The 24,819-nt window shown below is 40.9% G+C and overlaps 1 protein-coding gene across 4 annotated transcripts in view; it reads left to right on the forward strand.

Annotated features, from left to right (window-relative positions):
• The window catches only part of RYK (receptor like tyrosine kinase), a 107,439-nt gene extending 97,652 nt beyond the window's left edge, over positions 1-9,787 (forward strand). For all 4 annotated transcript variants that reach the window (XM_061421159.1, XM_061421167.1, XM_061421176.1 and 1 more), the window contains exons 14-15: positions 7,705-7,841; positions 9,350-9,787. In XM_061421159.1, coding sequence (XP_061277143.1) covers positions 7,705-7,841; positions 9,350-9,461 — 249 coding nt within the window. In that variant the 3' untranslated portion in view covers positions 9,462-9,787. The remainder of the gene's footprint in view (positions 1-7,704; positions 7,842-9,349) is intronic.
• Positions 9,788-24,819: the final 15,032 nt, after the last annotated feature.

A 24,819-nucleotide genomic window follows, 5' to 3' on the forward strand; every position in this document is an offset into this window, starting at 1 on the left:
AGTAGCTTTCAAGTGTTTTGCAGCAGCGATTATAGAGGCATCTCTCACCCTAACTACCGTAACCAAGAGTGGCCTTGCCAAGCTTCTTATCCAGGCACTACACTTAGCATATCAGCATCTAGCCACCATAGCTTTTAACTGTGTTTGTGAACATCTGTGATTTATCTTGATTTATATTGTGTATGTGCCAGTGGTTAAGATTCTGTGCTTCCAGTGCAGGGGTTTTGGGTTTGATCCCTGATTGGGGAACTAAGATCTCACATGCTGGCTGGAGGACCAAATAAGTAAATATAAAAGGAAAAAAAAGCAACTCAATGTAAAAAAAAAGGGGGGGGGGAGCAAAATATCTAAACAGATGCTTCACCGGTGAAGATACATAGATGACAAATAAGCATACGAAAATATGATTAACATCATTAGTCATTAGGAAAATGCAAACTAAAACTACAATGAAATACTGTTATACACCCGTTAACTGTGGCTAGCATTGAAGACCAAAGTGTTTGCAAAGATATGGAAAAATGGTAGCTCTCTTATACTGCTGATGGGAATGTAATATGGTCCATTCACTTTGGAAGGCAGTTTGGCAGTTACTTAAAAAATTAAACATATACATACCACATCTAGTCATTTTGCTCCTAGGTAAATGAAAGCATGTGTCCTTGCCAATACTTGTACATAGATGTCCATAGCAGCTTTGTTTTTGTCGCTAAACCAGGAAATAATCCAAATGTCTATCAACAGGTAAAAACAGCTTTATTCATATCCTATTCAACAATGAAAAGTTGATACATGCAACATCATGAATGAATCTCAGAATTGTTATTCTGAGTGAAAGAAGCTAGGAAAGGTGTACAGTTTGAATAATTCCATTTATGTAAAATTCTGTAGTCCTTGGGTCAAGAAGATCACCTGGAGGAGGGCATGACAACCGACTCCAGTATTCTTGCCTGAAGAATCCCATGGACAGAGGAGCCTGGCAGGCTACAGTCCATAGGGTTGCAAAGAGTTGGACACTACTAAAGTGACTTAGCATGCACGCAGTAGAAAATGCAAACAAATATTAATGACAGAAAGCAGATTAATTGTTATTTGGAAATAGTAGGGGTGGTGGTAGAGAGGACTAGGGGAAAAGGATTAGAGCTGTAACAATCTTTTGGAAGTGATGGATTTGTTTATTGTCTTGATTATGGGACTTGTTTCAGAGGTATATACATGTGGGAGACTATAGCAAATCAGTTTATTATATGTTGGCCATACTACAGTAAAAATAAAAACTGTCATCTGTCTTTGCTGTCTGACCATCACTGCTACCTCATCTAAGACTATTTCCTAAATTTGCAGGATCTTTAGACCCAGCTAGGTCTAAAGATAGATGGGTCTAAATATCTGTTAAAAATGTTGACTTCTAGGCCTCCAAACTATTAAGATGGGGCTGGGGAATCTGTATTTTTAACAAACACTCCAGGTGACTCTTCTTATTACTCAAGCTTGGAAAGCACTTGTCCCAGATTAAATTAATGCTACTTTGGTCATCTGAACCTATTTCCATATATGAAAAAAGGATGTTAAGTTTCTAGTGTTAACAGATTTTTTAGCCATAGAACACTTGATGATGCTCTACTGTGGTCAGATGAGATCATTCAGAATTGGACAAATTTTTTTTCTCATCATATATAATATATTGAGATCAGCCTTGCATTATAAATACTTGAAGTAACAAAGTGAAAATCTCTGAATAGTCCCAGCATTAGTAAACATTCCATCAAAGAGTAAAAAAGAATTTTATTTATATACCTGTTGACAAGTCACATCAGTGTGTTAGTGAACATCACATGTTATTAGTGAAAAAAGGTATTTTATATCTTTTGTGTATTAAGCTATAAAATAACACAAGTTGGAGAAGAGGATTAAGAGAAATAGAAGAACATTGTTACTCTCTACATGTTCCTTAAATGGACATAGCAATACATTTTACATAAAACTCTGGGAAAAACAGCCTGACCTTCTTACTGTGCCCTTTCCAACAACATCAAACAAGTGAAAATTATAGAATGTCTGTCTAAATTTAAAATAGTTCAGTTGTCAGAAGACTTGAGAGAACAAGTTTTCCACAAATCGTCCTTGTGCTATTTGGTCTTGATTTTTTTTTAAAAGAGGGTTGGTGAGCCAACATGTAATTAATCAGTTTTTGTGTTGTTGTTAGCTTCTAAGGAAATGAAACTGCAACTTTCCATTTGGCTTTATTGTTCTTTTTTGGTGTTTATTAGTGCTGCAATTTGTAATACAGGAACCGTAGATGGTGCTTAGTGATAATGTGTTCAAAACAATGTGACAGAAGTACTTTTTAAAAGTCAGCTTATACATGTTATACTGTTATGATACTTGTGTACACTCCAGGTCACAGATACCACCAGCATTACTGTTTTAGAGTCAGAAGTTGTTAGAACTTCTTTTGTCAGTGGATGGGGTTACTGAAGTGGCAGCATCCACTTCTTACCAATTCTCATTGTTTCTTCCTCCAAGATTGTTTGGATTGATTATTCCTTCCCCGCAGCTGCTGCCCCAATGAGTGAATAACAGATCCGTCTCATCTTGTAAAGGCTCTGCTCCATCTGTGTAGTGAACTACTTTCCCTGTGGAAATAGGACACTACTTTAAAAATTAATCATTGCATTGACTAATTACTGTCATTATTAAGAGTTTATATAAAGTTTCAGTTCAGTTCAGTTCAGTTGCTCAGTCGTGTCTGACTCTTTGCGACCCCATGAACCACAGCACACAGGCCTCCCTGTCCATCACCAACTCCCGGAGTTCACTCAAACTCATGTCCATCGAGTCGGTGATGCCATCCAACCATCTCATCCTCCGTCGTCCCCTTCTCCTCCTGCCGTCAATCTTTCCCAGCATCAGAGTCTTTTCCAATGAGTCAGCTCTTCGCATCAGGTGGCCAAAGTATTGGAGTTTCAGCTTCAACGTCAGTCCTTCCAATGAACACCCAGGACTGATCTCCTTTAGGATGGACTGGTTGGATCTCCTTGCAGTGCAAGGGACTCTCAAGAGTCTTCTCCAACACCACAGTTCAAAAGCATCAATTCTTCGGCGCTCAGCTTTCTTCACAGTCCAACTTTCACATCCATACATGACCACTGGAAAAACCATAGTGTTGACTAGATGAACCTTTGTTGGCAAAGTAATGTCTCTGCTTTTTAATATGCTGTCTAGGTTGGTCATAACTTTCCTTCCAAGGAGTAAGCATCTTTTAATTTCATGGCTGCAGTCACCATCTGTAGTGATTTTGGAGCCCAGAAAAATAAAGTCAGCCATTGTTTCCACTGTTTCCCCATGTATTTGCCATATAAAGTTTAAAGGTAGAAAATACCTGTGTGTAAGCAGGTACTTTCTTTTAACTTTATTAATTTGAAATCATTTTTCCATTTTTAAGCAGAATAGAATATTACTCTTAAACTGGTAAGTTTATGGAAATTTCAATAGACTCTGTCTCTGTGGAGATTTTAAAAATACAGACCCATCTGCATCTGATCCTATTCTTTTCCCTCCTCCCAAAGTATAGACCTCAAGGATGGCCATGCTCTACCTAGTGGTAATAATTAATGAAAAGGATATTAAGTTCCAAAAAGTTTAACACTTTGGTTTGGTTATTTAGGATAACTCTGGTCTAAAAAAGAATTGAGAAGTGTTTCATCCTCCCCTGTTTTCTGAAAGAGTTTGTATATGATGGTGCTGTGGTTTCTGTTGTGTTCCCCCAAAAGATACATGGAAGCTCTTAACCCCTTTATCTCAAAAAGTGACTTTTTGGAATTGTTAGAGATAAAATGTTGAAATGAAGTCATAATTAAGGTAAACCTTAATCCAGTATGACTGATGTTATTATAAGAAGAGACACTGGCCTGCAAAGGGAGAATGATATGTGAAATAGAGGTAGAAATTGAAGTACTACAGCAGCAAACTGAGGAACCTTAAGGATTGCTGGCAAACCACCAGATGCGAGGAAGAGGCAAGGAAGGATTCACCCCTACAGGCTTCAGAGGGAGAATAGCCCTGCTGACACCCTGATTTTGGACTTCTAGCCTCCAGAGCTGTGAGATAAATACCATTGTTCAAGTTACCTGGTTTGTGGTGCTTTTTATGGCATCCCTAGCAAACGACTTCACTTTCACTTCTCACTTTCATGCATTGGAGAAGGAAATGGCAACCCACTCCGGTGTTCTTGCCTGGAGAATCCCAGGGATGGGGGAGCCTGTTGGGCTGCCGTCTTATGGGGTCGCACAGAGTCAGACACGACTGAAGCGACTTAGCAGCAGTAGCAGCAGCAGCAAATGAATAATAGGCTTGTATTATTCTTTTCTTTCAAGCTTGATAGAAGTCACCCAGTGAAATTGTTTGGATATAGAGTTTTCTTTGTGGAAACATTTTAAATTGTGAATTCAGTTTCTCTAAAAAACATTACTGAGCTATATATATTTTCTTTTTTGGTGTCTGTTTTGGTAATTTGTGTATATCAAGGAATTTGTTCATTTAATCTAAGTTGTTGAATTTATTGGCATAAAGTTGAGCTACTTGTAATATTTTTTGATGTCTGTAGGGTCTGTAATGATGTTTCCTTTTTTATTCCTGATTTTGGTTGTCTTTTTGTTTTCTTTGGTCAGTCTAGCTTAGGGTTTCCTCACTTGGGGGCAATTTTGTACCCTCTGTCCTGGGGGTTTGGGCATTTGGCAGTCTCTGGAGGCATTTTCAGTTATCACTACTTGGGGCATCTAGTGGCTGAAGGCCAGGGATGCTGCTGAACTAAACATCCTGCCATGCACAAGGCAGCCTCTAGCAACAGAAATTCAGTCACTCTATAACGTCAGTAGTGCTGAGGTTAAGAAACCTGTTCTAGGATTTACAGTGTACACATCCTGCTTTCAAATATTATGCCACTTCATATTTAATATAAGCAGCTTACAATACATTGTTTACACTCATCCCTACCCATCCTTTATGCTGTTCTCGACATACATTTTATTAGGTTGATGCAAACATAATTGTGGTTTTGGACCATGAATTTTAAATCATTATAACTAGACTCAAACACATCTTTATTAATCAAAATAGGAAGCATTACAATCAACACATTTTTGCCAGTGAGAAATAAGTTTGTTTATTCCTGTAATGTAAAAATCCATTCTTTGGGATTCAGCAAACTCTCAGGAAAGCATTTTCTGCCTCCTCCTGGTTATGGAAGCATTTTCCCTGCAAAAAGTTGTAGAGGTGCTTGAAGAAGTGGTAGTTGGTTGGTGAGAGGTCAGGTGAATATGCCAAATGAGGCAAAACTTTGTAGCCTAATTCGTTCAACTTTTGAAGCATTGATGGTGTGACATGAGGTCTGGCGTTGTCATGGAGAAGAATTGGGCCCTTTGTGTTGACCAACGCCAGCAGCAGGCATTGCACTTTTTGGTGCATCTCATTGATTTGCTGAGCATGCTTCTCAGATGTAATGGTTTTGCTGGGATTCAGAAAGCTGTAGTGGATCAAACAGGCAGCAGACCAGCAAACAATGTCTGTGACCTTTTGGTGCAAGTTTGGCTTTGAGAAGTGCTTTGGAGCTTCTTAGTCCAACCACTGAGTTGATCGTCGCTGGTTCTTGTCTAAAATCCACTTTATATTGCATGTCACAATCTAATCGAGAAATAGTTCATTGTTGCATAGAGGAAGAGAAGATGACACTTCAAAATGACAATTATTTTGATTTTTGGTCAGCTCACAAGGTACCCACTTAACAAGTTTTCCACCTTTCCAATTTACTTCAAATACCAAATAACTGTAGAATGGTCCATGTTGAGTTCTTCAGCAGCTTCTCATGTAGTTGTCAACTGACGATGACCGGCCACTACACTTCTCATTTTCAAGCCTCTCGTCTCCTTTGCAAAACTTCTTGAACCACTTCTTCACTGCACATTTGTTAGCAGTTCCTGGGCCAATTGTGTTGTTGATGTTGCGAGTTATCTCTACCGCTCTACCGCTTTACAACCCATTTTGAACTTGGATAAGAAAACTACTCGAATTTGCTTTTTATCTAACATCATTTCCCTAGTCTAAAATAAATATGAAACAGCAAGTAATAAGTCATTAGCAAAAAAAAAATAAATGTACATTAAAATGATGTATAATGTAACGACATTTATTTAACAGTGTATTCCAGTATCAAATGGTAAATTTCAACAATGCAAAAACCGCAGTTACTTTTGCATCAACCTAAAATTTCCATTTATATTATAAACCCCACAGTACATGGGATTTTGCTTTAAACAGTCTATTAAGGAAATTTTTAAATGAGGAAAAAATACCTAGTTCATATGTTTTCGGCATTCTTCATGCTTTGACTAGATCCAAATTCCCATTGGTGTTTTTTCTTTCCACATGAAGAACTATTCTCATGTGTCTCACAGTGTAGTTCTGCCAGTGACATATTCTCTCAGCTTTTTTTTGAAAACCTGTATTCTGTCTTCATGTTTCAAGTATATTTTTGCTTAGTATAGAATTCTTCGACAATTTAAAAATAATCTAAAAGATACCATTCTACTGTTTTCTTGTTTGTCTACATTATAATAAAAAATAAAGCTATTGTTCACTAATACATCTTTAAAAAATCTGTATACTTTAGAATATTTCTAGATTTTATTATTTTTTAAAAAATAGCTTAAAATTTAATGCATTGTGCTTAAATGTTTTAAACAGATCAGTTCTTGTGTTTTCCTCTCCTCTTTTTTCCTTTCCTTTTTTCCCCCCATCACTTATAAAAAGTGTATTTTGTGGCAAGTTATTTCTTTGAGCCTGTTTCCTCATCTGTAATGTCAGGCTACCAATGATCCTTATAGGTTTGTTGTGAAGGAAAAATGAAAAAATGAGAAAAAATGAAAAAAAGAAAGTCTAGAACTTGAAGGGATTCATAAACATGATAGCATGGTACACAGATATCATCCTCCTTATGCAGCTTCAGCTCCCCTGACCTCAAGGCTCACGCGTAGTAGCAGATGAGTGGGTATCCCAGTCTGAGTCCTTCCCTGCCTCATGGCAGCAGCTGCATGTAGACATATTGCTGCCAGCACTCCCCACATTCCTGCCATCCTCCCCAGAAGCTGCAGCTGAACTGAGGAGCCCGGTTGGACCATGACTAAGCACTGTTGCCACTGCTTATGATTTCTGCTCCTACCAATAGTTTACGTGTTGATTTTAAATGAATCTGGTCTTTTACGCAAGCAAGGTTGAAAGATATTCTTTCCGGATACTAAAATTTCCTGAATTTCTGTTAATTTAAATTATTTGAATATAGTAAAAATCCATGACATTGTATTTTACACGATTTACATTTCCACTTATCAACTATGCAGGCTAGCCATGGTATTTAAAGTAACACATTTGAATATTAGGAAAATTTTAGAAATAATTAATGATTTTGAGTGGTGGGGCTTGTAATCAACAATAATTCTTTCCAGTGGTTCTAATTACTTTAGAATATACAATAATAATATTCATATTAAAGGATGCATTCATTGAAGTGTTCTTTTCTGTTCAACAAGAGAATCTAACTGGATGTGTCAAGAGTTGATTGGTATTTTTTATCCGTACCTGGCCACAAGTAGCAGCATTCTGACAACTGTGTTAAATACCCCCTCATGGTGTTGCTGCCCTTCTTCTCAGTGGGCCTTTGGAGTGACGCTGTGGGAACTCATGACTCTGGGCCAGACACCCTACGTGGACATCGACCCGTTTGAGATGGCCGCATACTTGAAAGATGGTTACCGGATAGCCCAGCCAATCAACTGTCCTGATGAACTGTAAGTTTCTTTCTGGGCTTGAAGACATGGGTTAGATTCCATTTACAATGATTGGATGAAAGCAATAAGAACAGGTATCCATACTAATACAGAGACTACTCTTTTGAGAATCATGCCTATTTGGACTTGAATTATACTCCTGTAGAGAAACCGTAAGCTTTCCCGATGGCTCAGTGGTAAAGAATCCATCTGCAATGCAGGAGATGCGGGTTTAATCCTTCAGTGAGGAAGAGGAGGACATGATAACCCACTCCAGTATTCTTGCCTGAAAAATCCCGTAGACAGAGGAGCCTGGTGGGCTCCAGTCCAAAGGGTCAGAAAGAGTTGGACACGACTGAGTGAGCATACACACAGAGAAACCACAAAGTCAGCCAGACTCATTCACTCTTGAGTGCATTTGACATTAGGACTTTTTTGTCTCATATTTGTAGTGATTAATCCAAGATACTCATTTGCATAGTGAGAAAACACTGAACATGCTGTTAGTTATTCAAACGCCCTGTCATGTCCAACGCTTTGCAACCCCATGGACTGCAGCGTGCCAGAACTCTTTGTCCTTCACCATCTCCTGAAGTTTGCCCAAGTTCACGTCCTTTGCATTGGTGATGCTGTCCCACCATCTCATCATCTGACGCCCTCTTCTGCTTCTATATAGAGCCTTTCCCTTTGCCATCTGGCCTTGCCAGCTGGTGTGAATTGATATACGTGTAAGGAAGAAATTCTGGTCTAGTGAGTGAAATACCTCCTGTCTCCCGCTTTTACCACATAGCTAGTCTTCCCATATAATGGGATCAGAGTGGGCAGGAGGCTCTTCAGGGGTGATGCAGTGCACACTGATTAAGTCTCAGTTCCAGAACCCCCTGAGGTTTTTATACTATGGTGAGGGGGCAGCTTTGTACAGATTTTACTATAGATCCAGGATTCTTACAGCTTAGTTACAGCTTCCTCTTCCTCCAAGTTTTTTCTCTCACAACTTACATACAGTTGACCCTTGAACAGTGTGGGTTTGAGCTCTGCAGGTCCACTTCCATGTAGATCTTTTTTTCAGTGATAAATGTTGCAGTGTCACACAGCCTGTGGCTGGTTGAGTCTGTGGATGTGGAGGAACTGGGGATATGAATGGCTGACTATAAGTTATATGCAGATTTTTGACTTGTGCAGAGGGTCAGCTCCCCTCACCCCTGTGTTCTTCAAGAATCAACTGTGCAGGATAAAGCAGATTATTTTTTGACTGTGTTTTAAATAGTTACATAAAATCTCTACTTGCTAGTATATTTTGACATGTTTCAGAATTGAAATCCACATGTAATGTCCAGATAACTCATTTTTGGTCTGCGAAGAGATTGATTTTTAATATGTCTTCCTCTCCACACCCACATTTAGACTGAAAACGTAGCTGGTATCATATTGATCAAAAGGTTAAGAGTAACACCTTGTGGAAAAACCCAAACTTTTTGGCCAACCCACTATATCGTCAATAGGCAAATTTTCTGGTTTTGTCACTGCAGGTTTGCCGTGATGGCTTGTTGCTGGGCCTTAGATCCGGAGGAGAGGCCCAAGTTCCAGCAGCTGGTCCAGTGTCTCACAGAGTTCCATGCAGCCCTGGGGGCCTATGTCTGACTCTGCTGTCACAGTCTCACAGCGTCAGGAGGAAGGTGCCTGCCGGGCCTGCTTGGAGCCAATCTTGGATGCCACATACGTCACGCAGCGCCACAGAAGCACATTTGTCTTCCAGAACACCGTGCCTTAGGAATGCTTTAGAATTTGAACTTTATAAGACAGACTTAATGATACGGAATATTTTCTAGATATCACTTTTATTAGATTGAACTGAAAATGTTTGTGTAAATTTTTTGGCCAAATTTTTTTTTAAACATAGTTAACTTTGGACTAGGGTACATTGTTACAAAATAAATAAACAGTTTTTAAAATTGTTTAAACATGGATATTTGGAATAGCTATCTTAGTGCCAACTGCTTTTTATTTTTTTACTTCATCAATGTAGGTGACTCACCTTTAAAGTTTTTTGTTTGTTTGTTTTAATATCACCAGTCTTGGGAATGGTTTGTCTTCAAGATGCAGTACTTTTTCTTAGGAAAAGAAAAACACAAAAAGATGTTGGTTTGCCTTGTACAGGAAAAGCTAATGTTGGAAGAAGAAGACTTAAAGAAAAGCTAGAGAGGAAAAAAGAACAATACTTACTAGAAATAGAAACTGGCCTTTCATGGAAAATTGTTTCTTTTTTAATTTTTTTTTTAATGAAAAAGGGTTCTGCTTTCTTATTTTGGGGGAAGTAGGAACTGAGTTCATTGAAACATCTTAAATTTGGCAGAACCTAGCATTTCTGAGAACCAAGAGTGGGCTTGGGGGCAGGTCAACAGTAAACAATGGTGATTTTATTTATTTTTACTCTTTGGAAAAGGAGATAACAAAATTCCAGAAAGTGAAATCGTGTTTTTATAGTTAAGACTCCCTTTTCTTGCACCTAGAATAGTGCTATGCACAGAATGGGTGCTTGAGTTGTTGTGAGTTAAAAAATGTAAACAGGTAGATTTTGTGCTTATTTTCAAGGCTGACTTAAGTATAAAATGTTTTTTTTTTTTAAAGAAAACACTTGAAAAATTAAAATATTTGTTTTATATTATGACAGTATTGAAAATGTTCTTCATAATGAATGATTGTTTGTGTCTGATAAGTCTCTGAACACACAACAGCTGGATACCCTGTTTCGTTTCATGCATGTCTCATTCAGGCTCCCAACACAAGTGCAGTTGACTGTACTCAGCCACCAGGTTCTAATAAAAAGTTGAGATTATTATTACAGGACAGTATTAAAATGCTAAAGCTTTTCTCCAGAGCCATTAAATTCAGGGTATATGTGTTTATGCTTGGCTATAGTTGACCTAAGGCAGAGGTGAATGGGCCTCTTCAATGTTAATAGCTAGGCCTGCAGGTGCCTGCCTCTGCTCCCATCCTCACGAGAGAGAGTAGAGAGAGTACGTAGCAGGTGAAGGCTTTTGCTGTTGTTAAAAGGAGCTTTATGAATCAGCAGTTCATTTGGGAAAATAGCTCACATGATTTGTGCTCTGCTATAAGCAGCCAAAATCATGGTCTCTCCGTGTGCTTCTTTTTAATACTGGTTCTTCGGTTTTATGAAATACTCAGTCCCCTAAAGGGCCAGCTCTTTTAAAGCTCTTTGAACTTTGTAAGTCATAGAAGTTTGGGTTCACAACCTGCAATCTTAGAAGGCAGTCAGTCAACAAATACTTACAGCATTTACTGTATATTATTATGCACATGAAGTGAGTGGTTAAGCTCTGGCATCACTTCTAACATTCAGTGCCTGTTTTTAAGTGTTCGGGATAGTATGTTGTTTAGATATCACAGTTCGGTACACAAGATCAGTTCAGAGAAAAAAGTGCTGTCATTGACTTCTACCCTAAGTTGGCATGTAGTAAGAGGTGCTCTCAGTTTGCTTGGATGTGCAGTGCCTTTAACCGTATCTCTGTTTATAGGTTATTTTATGTATGTATATTTGTTTTAGAGGTGGTTTAAGACTTAGATAGGTTTTTCTTGCTGAACTGCTTGGAGTCATTGGCTTCAACGCAAACAGCAGTTATAAGATTTCCATGGCTGGTCTCGTTCCAGTGGTTTGTGGATATTACTGAATAGATTTTGTAGAAAATGTAATTTTTATAGGAAAGAAGCAAATTGGCAAAGTGCTGATGTGGTATAAGCTGACTCTAGTGACCAAGAGCGCTGTTACATTCTCTCCTTTCTTGTAACAACCCCATTGTAAGAAAATTTTCTTTCTAAAAGTAAGGAAGTTTGGGTTATTCATTCAGTTTATATTTATTGAGAGCCCACTATACATCTGGCCTTCAAGATATGCAGGGAATAAGACTTTGATGTCCCTCCCATTTTAGGTATCACATACTATTTAGAAGACTCAGATAATGAACATAAGCAAGTGCTGGGGTCCAGCCCCGGTGGATCCAGGGAATTCGAAGCGGGGACGGCATCGGCGAGGATCAGGAAACAATTGCTTAATTAAATGTTAATTAAGGATATAAAGAGTGGTTAAATAAGGATAGCTCAGCAGGAAAATTCAGTGGAGAAAAGAGGCTGAATAATTCAGCCAGAAGGTGAGGGAAAGAACGACATGGGGAGAGCAAGCTTTGGTGAACAAGGCCTGCACTTTATTTTTCAAAGTAGTTTTTATACCTTAAGTTATGCATAGAGGATAATTGGCGAAGGGGTAGAGTCATGCAGTAAACCAGGCTTTCTTCCTGCAAACTTATCATATGCAAAAGTTTAGGTGATTTGCATCATCTTCTGGCCCAGAGGCCTGTTAACATTTTAAGACCCTTTCTTCAGAAAACTTATTTTTCTCTAAAGGTGATTATTCAGGGGCCACCCTCCAAAAGCATTAGATAAATTTGCATTCCTATAGGGCAAAGGTGTGGTGGGCTATAACAAGAAAAAGAATTAACTCAAGGGTCCAAGGTTACAAACATTAAAGCTACTACTTACACCAATTATATTAATACACTGCCAGGGACACAGCAGGTAAGGGATATGGAAACTTAGCAGCAAACGTTGGCCCAACAAGTGAAAAACCCTGCACCAATACAATTTCTAATCTATCTTTTAACTGCTCAAAGGAATCTGTATTTAGACAGTTTAGAACATCTCATACCTCTCATGGTTGAGAGGCTCTGAACAATCACATGTGGCTGGAAGAACCTATTCAGGAGAGAGATGGTGGTGGGGGACAGCCCCACGTAAAGTCAGAGGTGTAGGTGAGAGCACCAAGCAGAAAATAGGCAGACTCTGGTTTTGGGGGTAGATGCTGGAGAATTTCCAGGGGGACTCCTGAGGCTCGATCCCGCCTTTGCATATGCCGAACCTCCTTCCTCATGAGCTTTGCCACGGGCGGAGTTCCTCACGCTGGCTTCCGGCATCTCCCCCTTTTTTGTTTCTTAAAACAGCCAGATGCAGCTCAGTTGTGAGCTTCTGAATGTTCTGTCGAAGAATCCTGACAATACAAGGAAGAATGATTATGAGAAGATTAGACAGAATGTTTTTTCCAGAAATTAAGTTAGAGAAGGTGTGAAAAAAGTCATTAGCTGCTCCAGCTGCGGTAAAATCCAATCGAGAGTGTTCCAAGGTCTGTATTTGATTATGAAGTTTCCCTAAGTCCAGGCCAATGTCAGAGCTGTTCCAAACACCTGAGATATGATTTTTTATTTTTTTCCCTTTCATAATCTGTCTCATTTACCTTTAAAGATGTCACGCATATCCACCAGTAATCAGCGTGGCATGACAGAGCCATTTTCACTTTTAAAGCCTGTAACTCAGTCCCAATATGCATTATTGCCTCTTCTAAGGCATCTACTCTCATCTCCAATTTTCTATCTAAAACTTCCTGTGTTGCTAGAGTTAAAGAAATATTTTTAGACATGGTATCAACATATCGGGCAGTATGCACTTGTTGAGTCAATGATATTGCTGCCACAGTAACAGAAGCAATTTCTGCTATTAAAGCTGCTATTCCCAGGATAAGCAAGCCCACAAACGGTTTGTGCATCACGATCACATTAAATCCTGTAGTTGTCAATAAGTGGTTACATCATAAGATAAGGTGGACATTGTAACACTACAAAGGAGCAAACATTATATTGAGGGTTTAAACAAGATGAGAGCATACATTGTTCACAAGTCACTACATTGGGTCCACCAGTGAAAGTCATATGTATACTAAGTTTTCCAGAATCGTTGATAAAGAGGAAAACATAAGGAGAGGGTAGAGAAGCCAAAACAGAATACTTAGAATTATTTTCTGGTTGGAGTTCGCGCTGCAGCAGCCCCGTCAGTCTCGCCAGGATCTCGATGTTTATCTTGCCTACCCTTCCGGTGGGCTCCTCTTTTGTGATCGAAGCAATGGGGGAACCGTATGTCTGGGGGACTGCAATATGGTGAATCAGCCTGTCGGGGATCTAAATTGGAGAATCTGCGTCCTGTGGAAAAAAGTACAAGCACATCCTCGACCGCAATGGATCAGGACCCTTCCATTGTCCGGAAAGGAGGTCCTTCCATTTGACTAATGGTTTTGCATTCAATTGCTCCGGGCACCAGTGGCGAAGCATTGCAGTAGTTCCGGCTGAATCAGTATTTAAAATATTTATTACGAAAAGAGCATGTTCCAAGATTTGATGGGGAGAACTATACTTAAATTCCCCTTCCTTTAATTTTTTGAATTTGGATTTTTAATGTTTGATGTGCTCTTTCCACAATGGCTTGTCCCTGGGGATTATAAGGGATGCCTGTATTATGTTTAATTTGAAACTTTATACAAAATTCCTGAAAAGACTTAGAAATGTAAGCAGAAGCATTGTCAGTTTTCAGAACTTTTGGCAGGTCCAAATATGAAAAACAAGTAAAGAGATGTTGTATCACATCTTTAACTGCCTCTCCGGTATGAGCAGTTGCAATAATAACGTGAGAAAAGGTATCTACAGTTACATGAACAAAGGACAGTTTTCCAAATGAGACATGAGTTAACATCCATTTGCCAGAGTACGTTAGGTTTGAGACCGCAAGGATTAACTCCCATAGGTAGACTATTATAAACAGTGGGGCAGTGAAAGCAAGAATGCACAATCTCTCAAGCAGTCTCTCTGGGAACTCTGGGTGAACCCCGTGCAGGTTCACCGAAAAAAAGAAGAAAAAAGTGAAAAAGAAAAAGGAAAAAGAAAAAAGGAAAGAAAAATCGTAATAGAAAAGGATTCTACAAAAAGAAAATGTTTCTCTTATGACCAAGCAGAACAGTAAGGGGATTTAGCAACACTATTAACCCCTGACTCCACCGGGGCTGGACCCTGGCAAGTGGTGCCTGAACAGGCTTTTCAAAGGTAGGTCCCTCAGAGCAATTAGGGTCGTCAGCCCTATTGCTCCCCCCTCAGAGCAATTAGGGTCATCAGCCCTGTTGCTCCCTGCTCGGAACAATTAGGGTCATCAGCCCTAGTGTTCCCCCAGTGTTGAGTTTTCGGGACGGCTAGGACCCCACTCAGGGTGCCGCGGACCCCCCTGTAGGATAGACAGGGTGAGTAGGAGTGGAAAGTATTGAAAGTGTTAACGGGTTAGAGAGAAAACCCGGTTTCTAGAGTTAAAAGGTTGAAGGAAAACCTGATCTTTGAAAACTAAAACTATATCTTCGGCTATACTTAATTTTCTGACATGGGTAACACTGAATCAAATGAAAGACAGCTCTTTATAGGAGTAATTTTGCAGTTATTAAGTAAGAGAGGAATCAAAGTTAAAAAATCTACCATTCAATCATTTTTTTCATTTGTACAAGAATAGTGTCCTTGGTTTCCAGAAGAGGGTACTGTTAATTTAGATACTTGGGTGAAGGTAAAAAAAAAAAAAAAAAAAAACAACTAAAAACTTATCCTACAAATATGATTAAAAATCTTCTGGACCCCTGTCATGAGGCTGTTGGATAGCCTATGGGAGAGGCTATAGCGGTTAATGGTAGTGGGTCTCCACTTTCTGCGCAGATCATATTTTCTGCCATTGATGAAGGAAAGGAGGGAGACTGTGCTCTACCTCCCGAGGAAGGAGAGGGCTTACAGGACGCTGCGCCCGGGCGCCCTGGCGAGCCTCCTCCCCCTCTACACAAACCTTTAAAAATTTATCCAACAATTTCTGATTTAAGGCGACTACCCCACCTCCACTTGCACCTCCCAGGGCCTAGGAATTCCCCAGTTTACATCCAAAGCCTCCCAGAGCATTGCCTAAGGCTAAAAAAGATAAAGTTTTCTTTTAAAGTAGCTTTGAAAGAATACACAATATACAGAGCCTGCTCCTTGCAGAAAACCCCCTGGGGGGAGGGTGGGGCTCACCCAAGCAAAAAAAAAAAAAGAGAAAAAGACAAAGAAGAAAAAAAAGTGAAAAAAAGGAAAAAGAAAAAAGGAAAGAAAAATAATGGTAATAGAAAATGATTCTACAAATAAAAAATGTTTCTCTTATGTCCAAGCAGAATGGTAAGGGGATTTAGCAACAATATTAACCCCTGACTCCACCAGGGCTGGACCTCGGCAAGCAAGATTTTGTTAAGTGTTATAAAAGAAAAAAATACAGGGTGGTATCATAGAGAGTAACTTTCAATGTCTTTAGTCAGGCCTCTCTGGGCAGCTGGCATTTGAGTTGAGATCTGAATGACAAAAAGCCAGCTATGAGACAATCCAGACAGAAGGGACATCCTTAGAAGCCTTAAAGCAGGAACGAGCTGACCGCCAGTGTCAGCCATCCCTGTTCATTCTCCAGCTGCTGCCACTGGAAGAAGAGAGTAAAGGCCAGTGTGGCCAGAATGTTGTTAGGGAAGAGGGCTGCAGAGGAGATGCAGAGACAGACCTGTGTGGGGAGGGTAGATTGTAAGCCAGGCGACACATTTATATTCTAATACAATGGAATTTCATTCAAGGAGTGTTTAAATAGGGATGTGACATGGTCTGCTTGGCTTTTACAGAATATTATGACAACTTTTTGTGAAGATTAGACTGTAGGGAGGCAAGGGTGAAGGTAATGAGACTGTAAGAAACTTGCATAGTTTAGGAGAGACGAGATAGTGGTTTGGGACTAATCTGAGTAGTGCAGGAAATCAGGAGGGAAAGACTGGACCTGATTTGTTGGATGTTTGAGGGTGGGGTGAAGAAAGAAAGAGCATAATCAGGAATGATAATTTGACACTTGAATGTATAGTTGAATCTGTATGGCCAAACTATACACTGAGATGGAGAAAAACACCAAAACCTCAGAACAGGATTGTGCTTTGGCAGGGGAAATCAGTAACTTTGTGTAAGCCATGTTTGAGATGCCGATTGGTAATCTAAGTGGAGATTGTTAAGGAGATAGAGAACCTGCAGCTCAGGGAGGAGGTCTTAGCGAACATGTAAATGTAGCAGTGTAACATGTGGATCATATTTGAAGCCACAGCATTGGATGAACTTGCTTTGGGAGCAGTTACAGATGGAGAGAAGATCCTGGGACTGAGTCCTGAGCACTCCAACTTGTAATGGTCTAGTGAAAGAAGAAAAAATAACAAAAGACTGAGAAGAAACCACTGTACTTGGAAAAAGCAACAACAACAAAACAAGGAAAAAGGAAAGGAAGTGTTTCAAAATGGAGGAAGAAACCTGTGTGGGATTTGGCATTATGGAATTACTGGCAGAAGCAGTAGGGCTTGGAGCAAGTTGAAGTGTAAATACTAGGAGGGAAAGTGGAGACCTTACTTGAATGTTTTGCTGTGAAGGGAAATGGCGCTGTAATTAGAGGAGATCAGAGGAGTATTGGGGTAAGGGGATGCGGGGAGTGGCACGGGCATGTTTGTTTTCCAGGTGAACATACAGTATCAGGAAACGTTTCCCTGTTCATGGGAATGACTAAGCAGAGGGAGGAAAAATCCCTTGGGTGTGGAGTCCTCTTCATTCTTATTGTTTGATCTGCAAGCATGAAAACCTCTCTAGCCACCAATCTCTTTCCTTATGGTAAAGGTTATGTTTTTACTGGGGGGCAGGGGGGCAGCAAGAATGTGAGGGTGAAGGGAAGTGGTGCACAGAACTTTTAACATTTCCATCATGTGAAAACCTGAGCCCACATGCCCTAGAGCCTGTGTTCTGCAACAAGAGGAGCCACTGCATTGAGAAGCCTGCACACAACAGCTGGAGAGGAGCCCCGCTCACTGCAACTGGAGAAAAGTCCTTGCAGCAATGAAGACCCAGTACAGCCAAAATAATAAGTAAAATTATTTTTTTTTTAAAAGATGGAAATTGATTATATTTGAAATTATTACTCTGAGCAAATAGTAGTATGCCATTTGTTCATATTTGGTTTATCAATTATATTTCAAAACTAAAACATTTTTTAGCAATTTGTTTTTGGAGAGGGATAAGCACCTAACCCTAACCCTAACCCTTTTCTTTATGGGGATATATAAAACTGGGAAAAACACATATAGTTTGAAAATAAAATAGCTATTTACCCTTTTAAAAAAAATTAAGGCCCACTGCATGGCATCTGAATGTTCCATTTGGAATCCACTTTTTTGTGTCTTTCTGAACTTTTTTTTTTTTCCCTTGCCTTCTTGGCTCCACGAATCAGTCCTGCTGTTATTAGCTAGCATGCATCATTAGGAATAGTATTTGGCTGCAAGTGATCGAAACACGATTATAATCACTTAACGAAATACAGGCTTATTTCTCTCACATAACAACTAGAGAGAGAAGCCAGAGCTGGTGCAGGGATCCCAGGATATCACCCGTTACCCACTACCTCCGTTTTGGCTACTCTGTCAGCTTCAACATGTTTTTGTTGTGAGAGACCCCCGAGGCCTAGATTTGTAGTAGGCAGAAAGATGAGAGAAGGATGAAAGGCAAAAGGCATGAGTTAGTTGAGTCTTTTTCTTGAGGAGACAACTTACCCGTAGTATACTTCGACCAGCATCTTACTGGCCAGAGCTGTAGCACATGGGCACCCCAGCAGTCCACCATCTTGGGAAATAAAGTTTTGTTGGATTTTTTTCAAAGATTTATTGAGATTTAATTCACATATCACCCTTCCAGTGTACAACCCTGATTTTCAGTATATTCATAGACTTGTGTGATCACCACAATTGAATTCATTTTTACCAATGTGAAAAGAAAGAAACCACATACCCATCAGCAGTTACTCCTAATTCCATTCCTACCCTGCCCTCGGCAACCACAAGTGTGTTTTCCGTCTCTTTAGATTTGCCTGTCCTAGACCTCTGATGGAAATGGTATCATATAACATTTAACTTTTTATGTCTAACTTCTTTCATGTAGCATAATATTTTGGGGTTCATGCATATGTTAGCATATTCACTTTCTTTTTATGCAAAGTTTTATGCAAAGTTTTTCATTGTAATGAATATATATGTATGTATATGTGTGTATGTATGCATGCATGTATGTAAACATATACTATTCATCAATTTATGCACATTTGAGCACATATATTGAACAAGATTTACCTTCCATTGGTAAGAAAGTAGGGATGGCTGTTGGTGGGCAGCTAGCAATGTCTGTCCCTGTGCAGAAATGGGGTAAGGGGCTGGTCCCTGGGCTCCTTTAGCAGCAGTATCACTGCTTCAGAGTTCTGTCAGTATGAGAGGAAGTACAGTGGTTGTAAAGCCTTGCCCAGTGTAAGGACGACCCAGTCAGCTTGTTTTTGGGTTGGTGAGTACTGCTGTTATTTGAGAAAGCCAGATCCGGACAACTGCCTAACATTTGAGCCTCTATATACAGAAAACCCTACTATGCCATCATGACTGCTGTTCCTTTGGCCTCAGCCCTACTATTTTCCACCAGTCCATAATTCTGCCGCCACTTTATAGGTTTGGCCTTGCAGGGATATTTTTGTTCTCAGTGTTTGGCCTGCAGTATTTCCCACCAGGTGCCTTTCCTCTAGCTTCAGTCTCACTACCTAGAGCCTTTGGGATTAGCTGTCTGTCCATAAAAATTCTTAGTAAAAGAGCTTAAACATTTGTTTATTCATTTAATGAAATATCATGTGAATTTATTGGACTATATTTTATATGCTTTTTTAAGACTATTTGCATTCATGTAAGGTTTGTTAATTTTGAATTGAGAGTATTTGGTGACAGTGTTACTTAATATACATCTAAAGAACATCTTAGATGTTGTCTGCATAACTCAGAGAACAGGACATTCTGGACACTGGTGGACTCGAGGAGGAATTGGTCATAGGCCCTGGCCCCAGAAAAGTGCTGGACTTCATATTCTGAATGAAGCTCATCTAACTCTGACTTGCTCAGGCCGAAATAGGTTTGACTTGACTGTAATCTCTTCATCAGGAAGTGCAGTGTCTTGATAAACCTGTGTTTTAAGTTTTGTGTTGGAATCTCTAGGCAGTGTCCCTCTGGCCTTTGATCTTTTCTCCCCCTCTTAGATACCCACAAGATGACCTGACTGAAAGGAGGGCAGCTTTATTTGACCTGCCAGGCATTCTTGGTCAGTTCATCAGACTCTTGTCTCGGGATAAGTACTCCCTAGGGGGTCCTTCCAGCCTCTTCTGGGAAGGCAGGAAGAGGAAGAGACAGAAGGCTGCAGCCAGGCACCGCTGGGCTTTGTGGAAACCTGGGGCTGGCTCTGCCCTGAGGGCCTGCCCCGTCCCCACAGCACTTGCTGGCCACCTTGGCCATCTTACTGCCAGCCTCAACGTCAGATGCATGTGTCATGTCCCTCTGAAAGGAACATCCTTCCCTTTCCACAGGAGGCAACATTTCAAATGTATGTAAACAATAGAATAAGATTTAAAAGTAGATGGAAAGATTGCTTCCCCTCCCCAAGTCATCTTAGCGTAGAGCTGATGATATCATCACACTTTAGAGCTGAAAAATGAATATCCTAACTTCTATTTTAGGAAACTGAATTCAGTATCACTTCCCAGACACAGGATAAAAAATAGGCTTTTTCTCATGGTGATTTTTAGGGATTGGGTGTTTTTTTTTTTTTTCCAGCAAGGGGAGTAGACACTAATATTGGAGTAGTCACTAATATTCCAAAAGTGGGCATTTTAATATCTGTCTGTCTAGTTAGTGAATGTTTTATTTTTTTAGATCTGTGGGCAGTTTTGGTATTTTTGGAACATAACATTCAAGGAAAAATGGCAAGAAAGATTTCTGGGGTAAATGGCCAATGTGTCATGAAGGACTTCATTTATTGCAAGGTTTAGACTGAGTTTTGTAGGTGATGGAGATTCAGTGAAAGGCCTCCATCAAAGGTGGTGTGTTCACATTTGTTTTAGTGGCTGGTGGCCATTGCTGACTAACACGGGGCATTATCTCAGTTATCTCCTATTAAGTAGTACCGTCATCTCCATTTTGCAGTGGAGGAAAGGAATGCTGAGGTGGGTTGCACAGGTAGTATGTGGTGGAGCTGTGAATTCCATCCAGGGAGTCTGATCAGAGCTCAGGGAAAAGGACTCCACCCACTGGGATAGAGGAGAGTATTGCATGGGTGTGTGGGACATGGTGGACCCTGCTTGCTCATCTCCACATTTGTCGTGCATAAGGGACAGGATTGTTGACAGTGAAAGTCAGATGGGGGCCTGATAAACATGAGAGCTGGAAGCTTTTACTACGGGAAATTCGCAAGGGAGCCGATCAGAATCAAGTGAAGGTGGATCTTAGCTGAGGCCTGGAGACAGGACTGCCCTGATCGGTTACAGCATTGTTCTGCACACTTTTGACTGTACTTGAATCTGTATAACAAGGAGTGGGTTAAATACAATAAACATTGATTTTCTCTCATGTTGCAATCCAAAGGGAGGAGAGTGGAGTGACTCATTTTCCAGAACCTCTCAGGGTCCTCAGTCCTTCTGTCTTGTTCCACCATTCCATCGACTGCTAATGTAGCCACAGCCAGGTCTCGGCCACATCAGTGTTCCAGCTCCTGAGAGCAGAAGTGGAAAGCAAATAGTTTCCTTTCAGGTAAGAGAGAGGGAAGTTGTGCACATCACTTCTGTTTACATTCCATTGGTGGGACCTTAGACACCCGGCTGCAAGGAATTCTGGGAAATGGGTCTAGTTAAACTAAACTCCACCATTCCCAAATGAAACTCCACTATTGTGGGAGAAGAGAATAGATTTGGGGGCCAGCTCGGAGCCCACCACGGGAATGAAGGCTGAATGTGGGGTTGATGAAGGATTGTAGTTTTTCTGGACAGGTGTAAGGGCAGCAGTGTGAGAAAGCTTCAGGTGTTGGTGAGATCTATTTCACATGGTCAGCTGAGTCCCAGCTGGGCAAAGTAGTTAGGCCAGGATATTAAGGGCCTGGAGGCTTGCATCAAAGAGGCTGCAGAGTAGATGTGAGATTAAGTAGTAAGTGGTTGGAATAGGAGTTGGTGTTTTGTGGGTTGAGTAGGCTTGATGTTGGGTCTAGAAGTGGCTTAGTTCTGGGGGATGGGGGAGCCATGGCTTTGGGAGGGGGACATGGTGACATGGTGGTGCCCAGAGGTGAGGCCACCCAGAGCATATTCAACCCTGCACGGCAACCAGCACACAGGACCCTCCACCATCTGGGCTTGCCCTCTGCTCACATGCACCTTCTTCCCTTCCCTTGCTTTCTACCCACCACACGAAGCCAGTTGTTCTGACACATACACCCTTTATGTGACTTCTCCCATTCTCTCCCTTCCTGTAAATGTGCACTGCACCATACTTCCCTTCCATCTAGGTAAAGCCTCACCTGCAGAAACCACCACACATTTCATCTCTCCCAAGAGACTGTCCTTTTAAAATTTAATTAAAAAAATTTTTTTTTAGTTTTGTTGACAAAAGTTGTATATGATTAAGGTATACATGTGATGGTGTCATATAAATATACATTTTGAAATGATCACCACAGTCAAGCGGCTTAACATGCATTATTTCAGTCACCTTTTTTTTTCACCACTCCCACTGCCCACCCCTCTGGCAACCATCTGTTTGTCCTCTGTATCTGTAGTTTGTTTCTCTTGTTTGTTTGTTTGTTTTTCAGGTTCCACATGTAAGTGAATTCACATAGTATTTATCTTTTTCTGACTTTTTTCACATAGTATAATCCATGTTGCTGCAATGGCAAGATATTCTTTTTTATGTCTGGACAATATTCGTGTGTGTGTGTATGCACCACATCTTTATTCATCTATGGATGGACATTTCAGTTGCGTCCATATCTTGGCTATTGTGAATAATGCTGCAGTGAACACAGGGATGCATATATGTTTTCAAATTAGTGTTTCTGTTTCCTTTGGAAAAATACCAGAAGTAGAATGGCTGGGTTGTATGGTAGTTCAATTTTAATTTTTTGAGGAACCTCTGTACTCTTTTCCGTAGTAGCTGCTGCACGAATTTACATTCCCACCAGCAGTGCATGAAGGGTCCCTTTTTTCTGCATCCTTGCCGACACTTGTTATTTGTGATCTTTTTTATTATAGCCATTCTAACAGATGTGAGGTACTATCTCATTGTGATTTTGGTTTGCATCTCCCTGACAGTTAATGATGCTGAGCATCTTTTCTTGTCTCCGTTGACCATTTCTATGTCTTTGGAAAAATGTCTATTCAGGTTCTCTGCCCATTTTGTAATTGGGTTGTTTTTTGGACGTTGACTTGTATGAGTTCTTTTTATATTTTGGATATTAACCCCTTATCATACTTATGGTTTACAAATATCCTCTCCCATTCACAGGCTGCCTTTTTGTTTTGTTAATCATAATCTTTGCTGTGCAAAAGCTTTTAGTTCGACGTAGTCCAATTTCTTTATTTTTGCTTTTGTTTCCCTTATCCAAGAGGCTGTTCTTGAACCCTAGAATTTTAAAGCCTCCTCTTGGCTTCTGTCTGGGTACCAGCTAGCTTCCTCCTCTCTTATTTATAGTTTATAACTGAAGCTTGCATATGGCCAGTTTGGCCATTCCAGCCCTCTGTGTACACACCGCACATCTGTAACTAACTGGCAGTTTCTTTGCTTATGTTCATGTCAAATTTCGAAGACAGGCCATCTACTTGGCCCTGCCCATCTCATCTTTGCATGCCACAGCATAGCTAACTTGTGTGCTACCTGCCATCAGCCTACCAGTCATGTGCAGGAGAACAGAAGGAGACCCACAGCTAGCCCGGCTGCTTCTCGTGCTGGGCTCAGTGCTGCGGCTGTGGCCATGGGCACAGTAATGGGAAGAAAAGCAAGCTCCTCATTGCCTTGTTGTCTTGCCAGGCCTTGGGTGTAGGAGGGGCTTTTAGGGAGATACAAGTTGTTTGTCCTCACCTTAGGAATAAAGTTTTTATTGTACCAAAGGGATGGGATGAGCTGGCTGAGTATTGGGTTGTTGGTCTGTTCCTTCCACAAGAACACTGAGGAGCTCTGCCAGTCCCTGGGAATGGAGAAGGCTAGGAAGACATCTTGTTCTCACAGTCTGGTGTGGGTGGCAGGGGAGGACAGAAGAGGGGGTGCAGGGCAGATAACCAGCCAGTTATGGTACAGTGTATATGAGAGGAAAGGCTCTGAAGCTGAGGCACCCCCAGGTTTCCAGCCCCACAGAGCCTTACCCCAGGGCCCAGTAAAACCAGTAAAGCCTGAACTCTAGGGGAGGGCATCACCAGCATCTCCAGAGTTGTGGGGTGATCCCTGGAGGGGCAGTGGCTCCTGTTCTAAGAGAGAACTGCTCAAGCCACTCCTGTGGGATTGGAATGCTGCTAAGGGCTAGTGTGTGGGTTACATGGACATGCATGGCCCTTGTCCATCTGAGTGGCCATCAGTTCTGTCCTGGAGTTTGGTTTTCTGACTGGTGTGAGGAGAGCCTATATTCTAAACCCAGTAGCTCAGACCACTGAGGTCCCAGAGTCTGACTGCAGTTTTGCACACACACCCTGAGGCTGAGCCTCATCCTCACGGTAAGGAGATCATTTATGGCATAAGCTAGAAATGGTCTGGCTGACCTCCTCCCCCACTCCCCCCATTTTTATTAAAACTTTTATTTGCAAATCCAGTTCTTTCTATACAAAAATCTGTTTGTTGCGAAACAAATGTTCCATTTCCCAGAGATAAAAACCAAAAATGTCCATCTTGTAGAAAGCTGTATCACGTTAGGTCAGTTCTCTTCCTAGGATGGTGAGTGGAGTCTAGCCTGGCCTCCCAGCCCACACAGCATGTTTGCACCCAGGGCAGGAACTGGGAGAAGTTGAGGGCACAGGCCTGAGGTGGTCCCACGAGGCTGGACCTCCCCCAGCCTCCCCAGAGTTGGCTCAGAAACTTTGATCCTGAACCTTTCAGGGAAGTCCCTGCATGACTGTGCAGGAGAAGTGGTCCCTCTCAAGCCCTCAGCGATGGGCCCTGCCCACCCTCTGGCCCTCTCAGGAAAACAGACCCCTGCTCTTTTGTGGAAAACCCTCTGGG

The sequence above is a fragment of the Bos javanicus genome, chromosome 1 (assembly GCF_032452875.1).
Source record: "Bos javanicus breed banteng chromosome 1, ARS-OSU_banteng_1.0, whole genome shotgun sequence".
Lineage (NCBI taxonomy): Eukaryota > Metazoa > Chordata > Mammalia > Artiodactyla > Bovidae > Bos > Bos javanicus.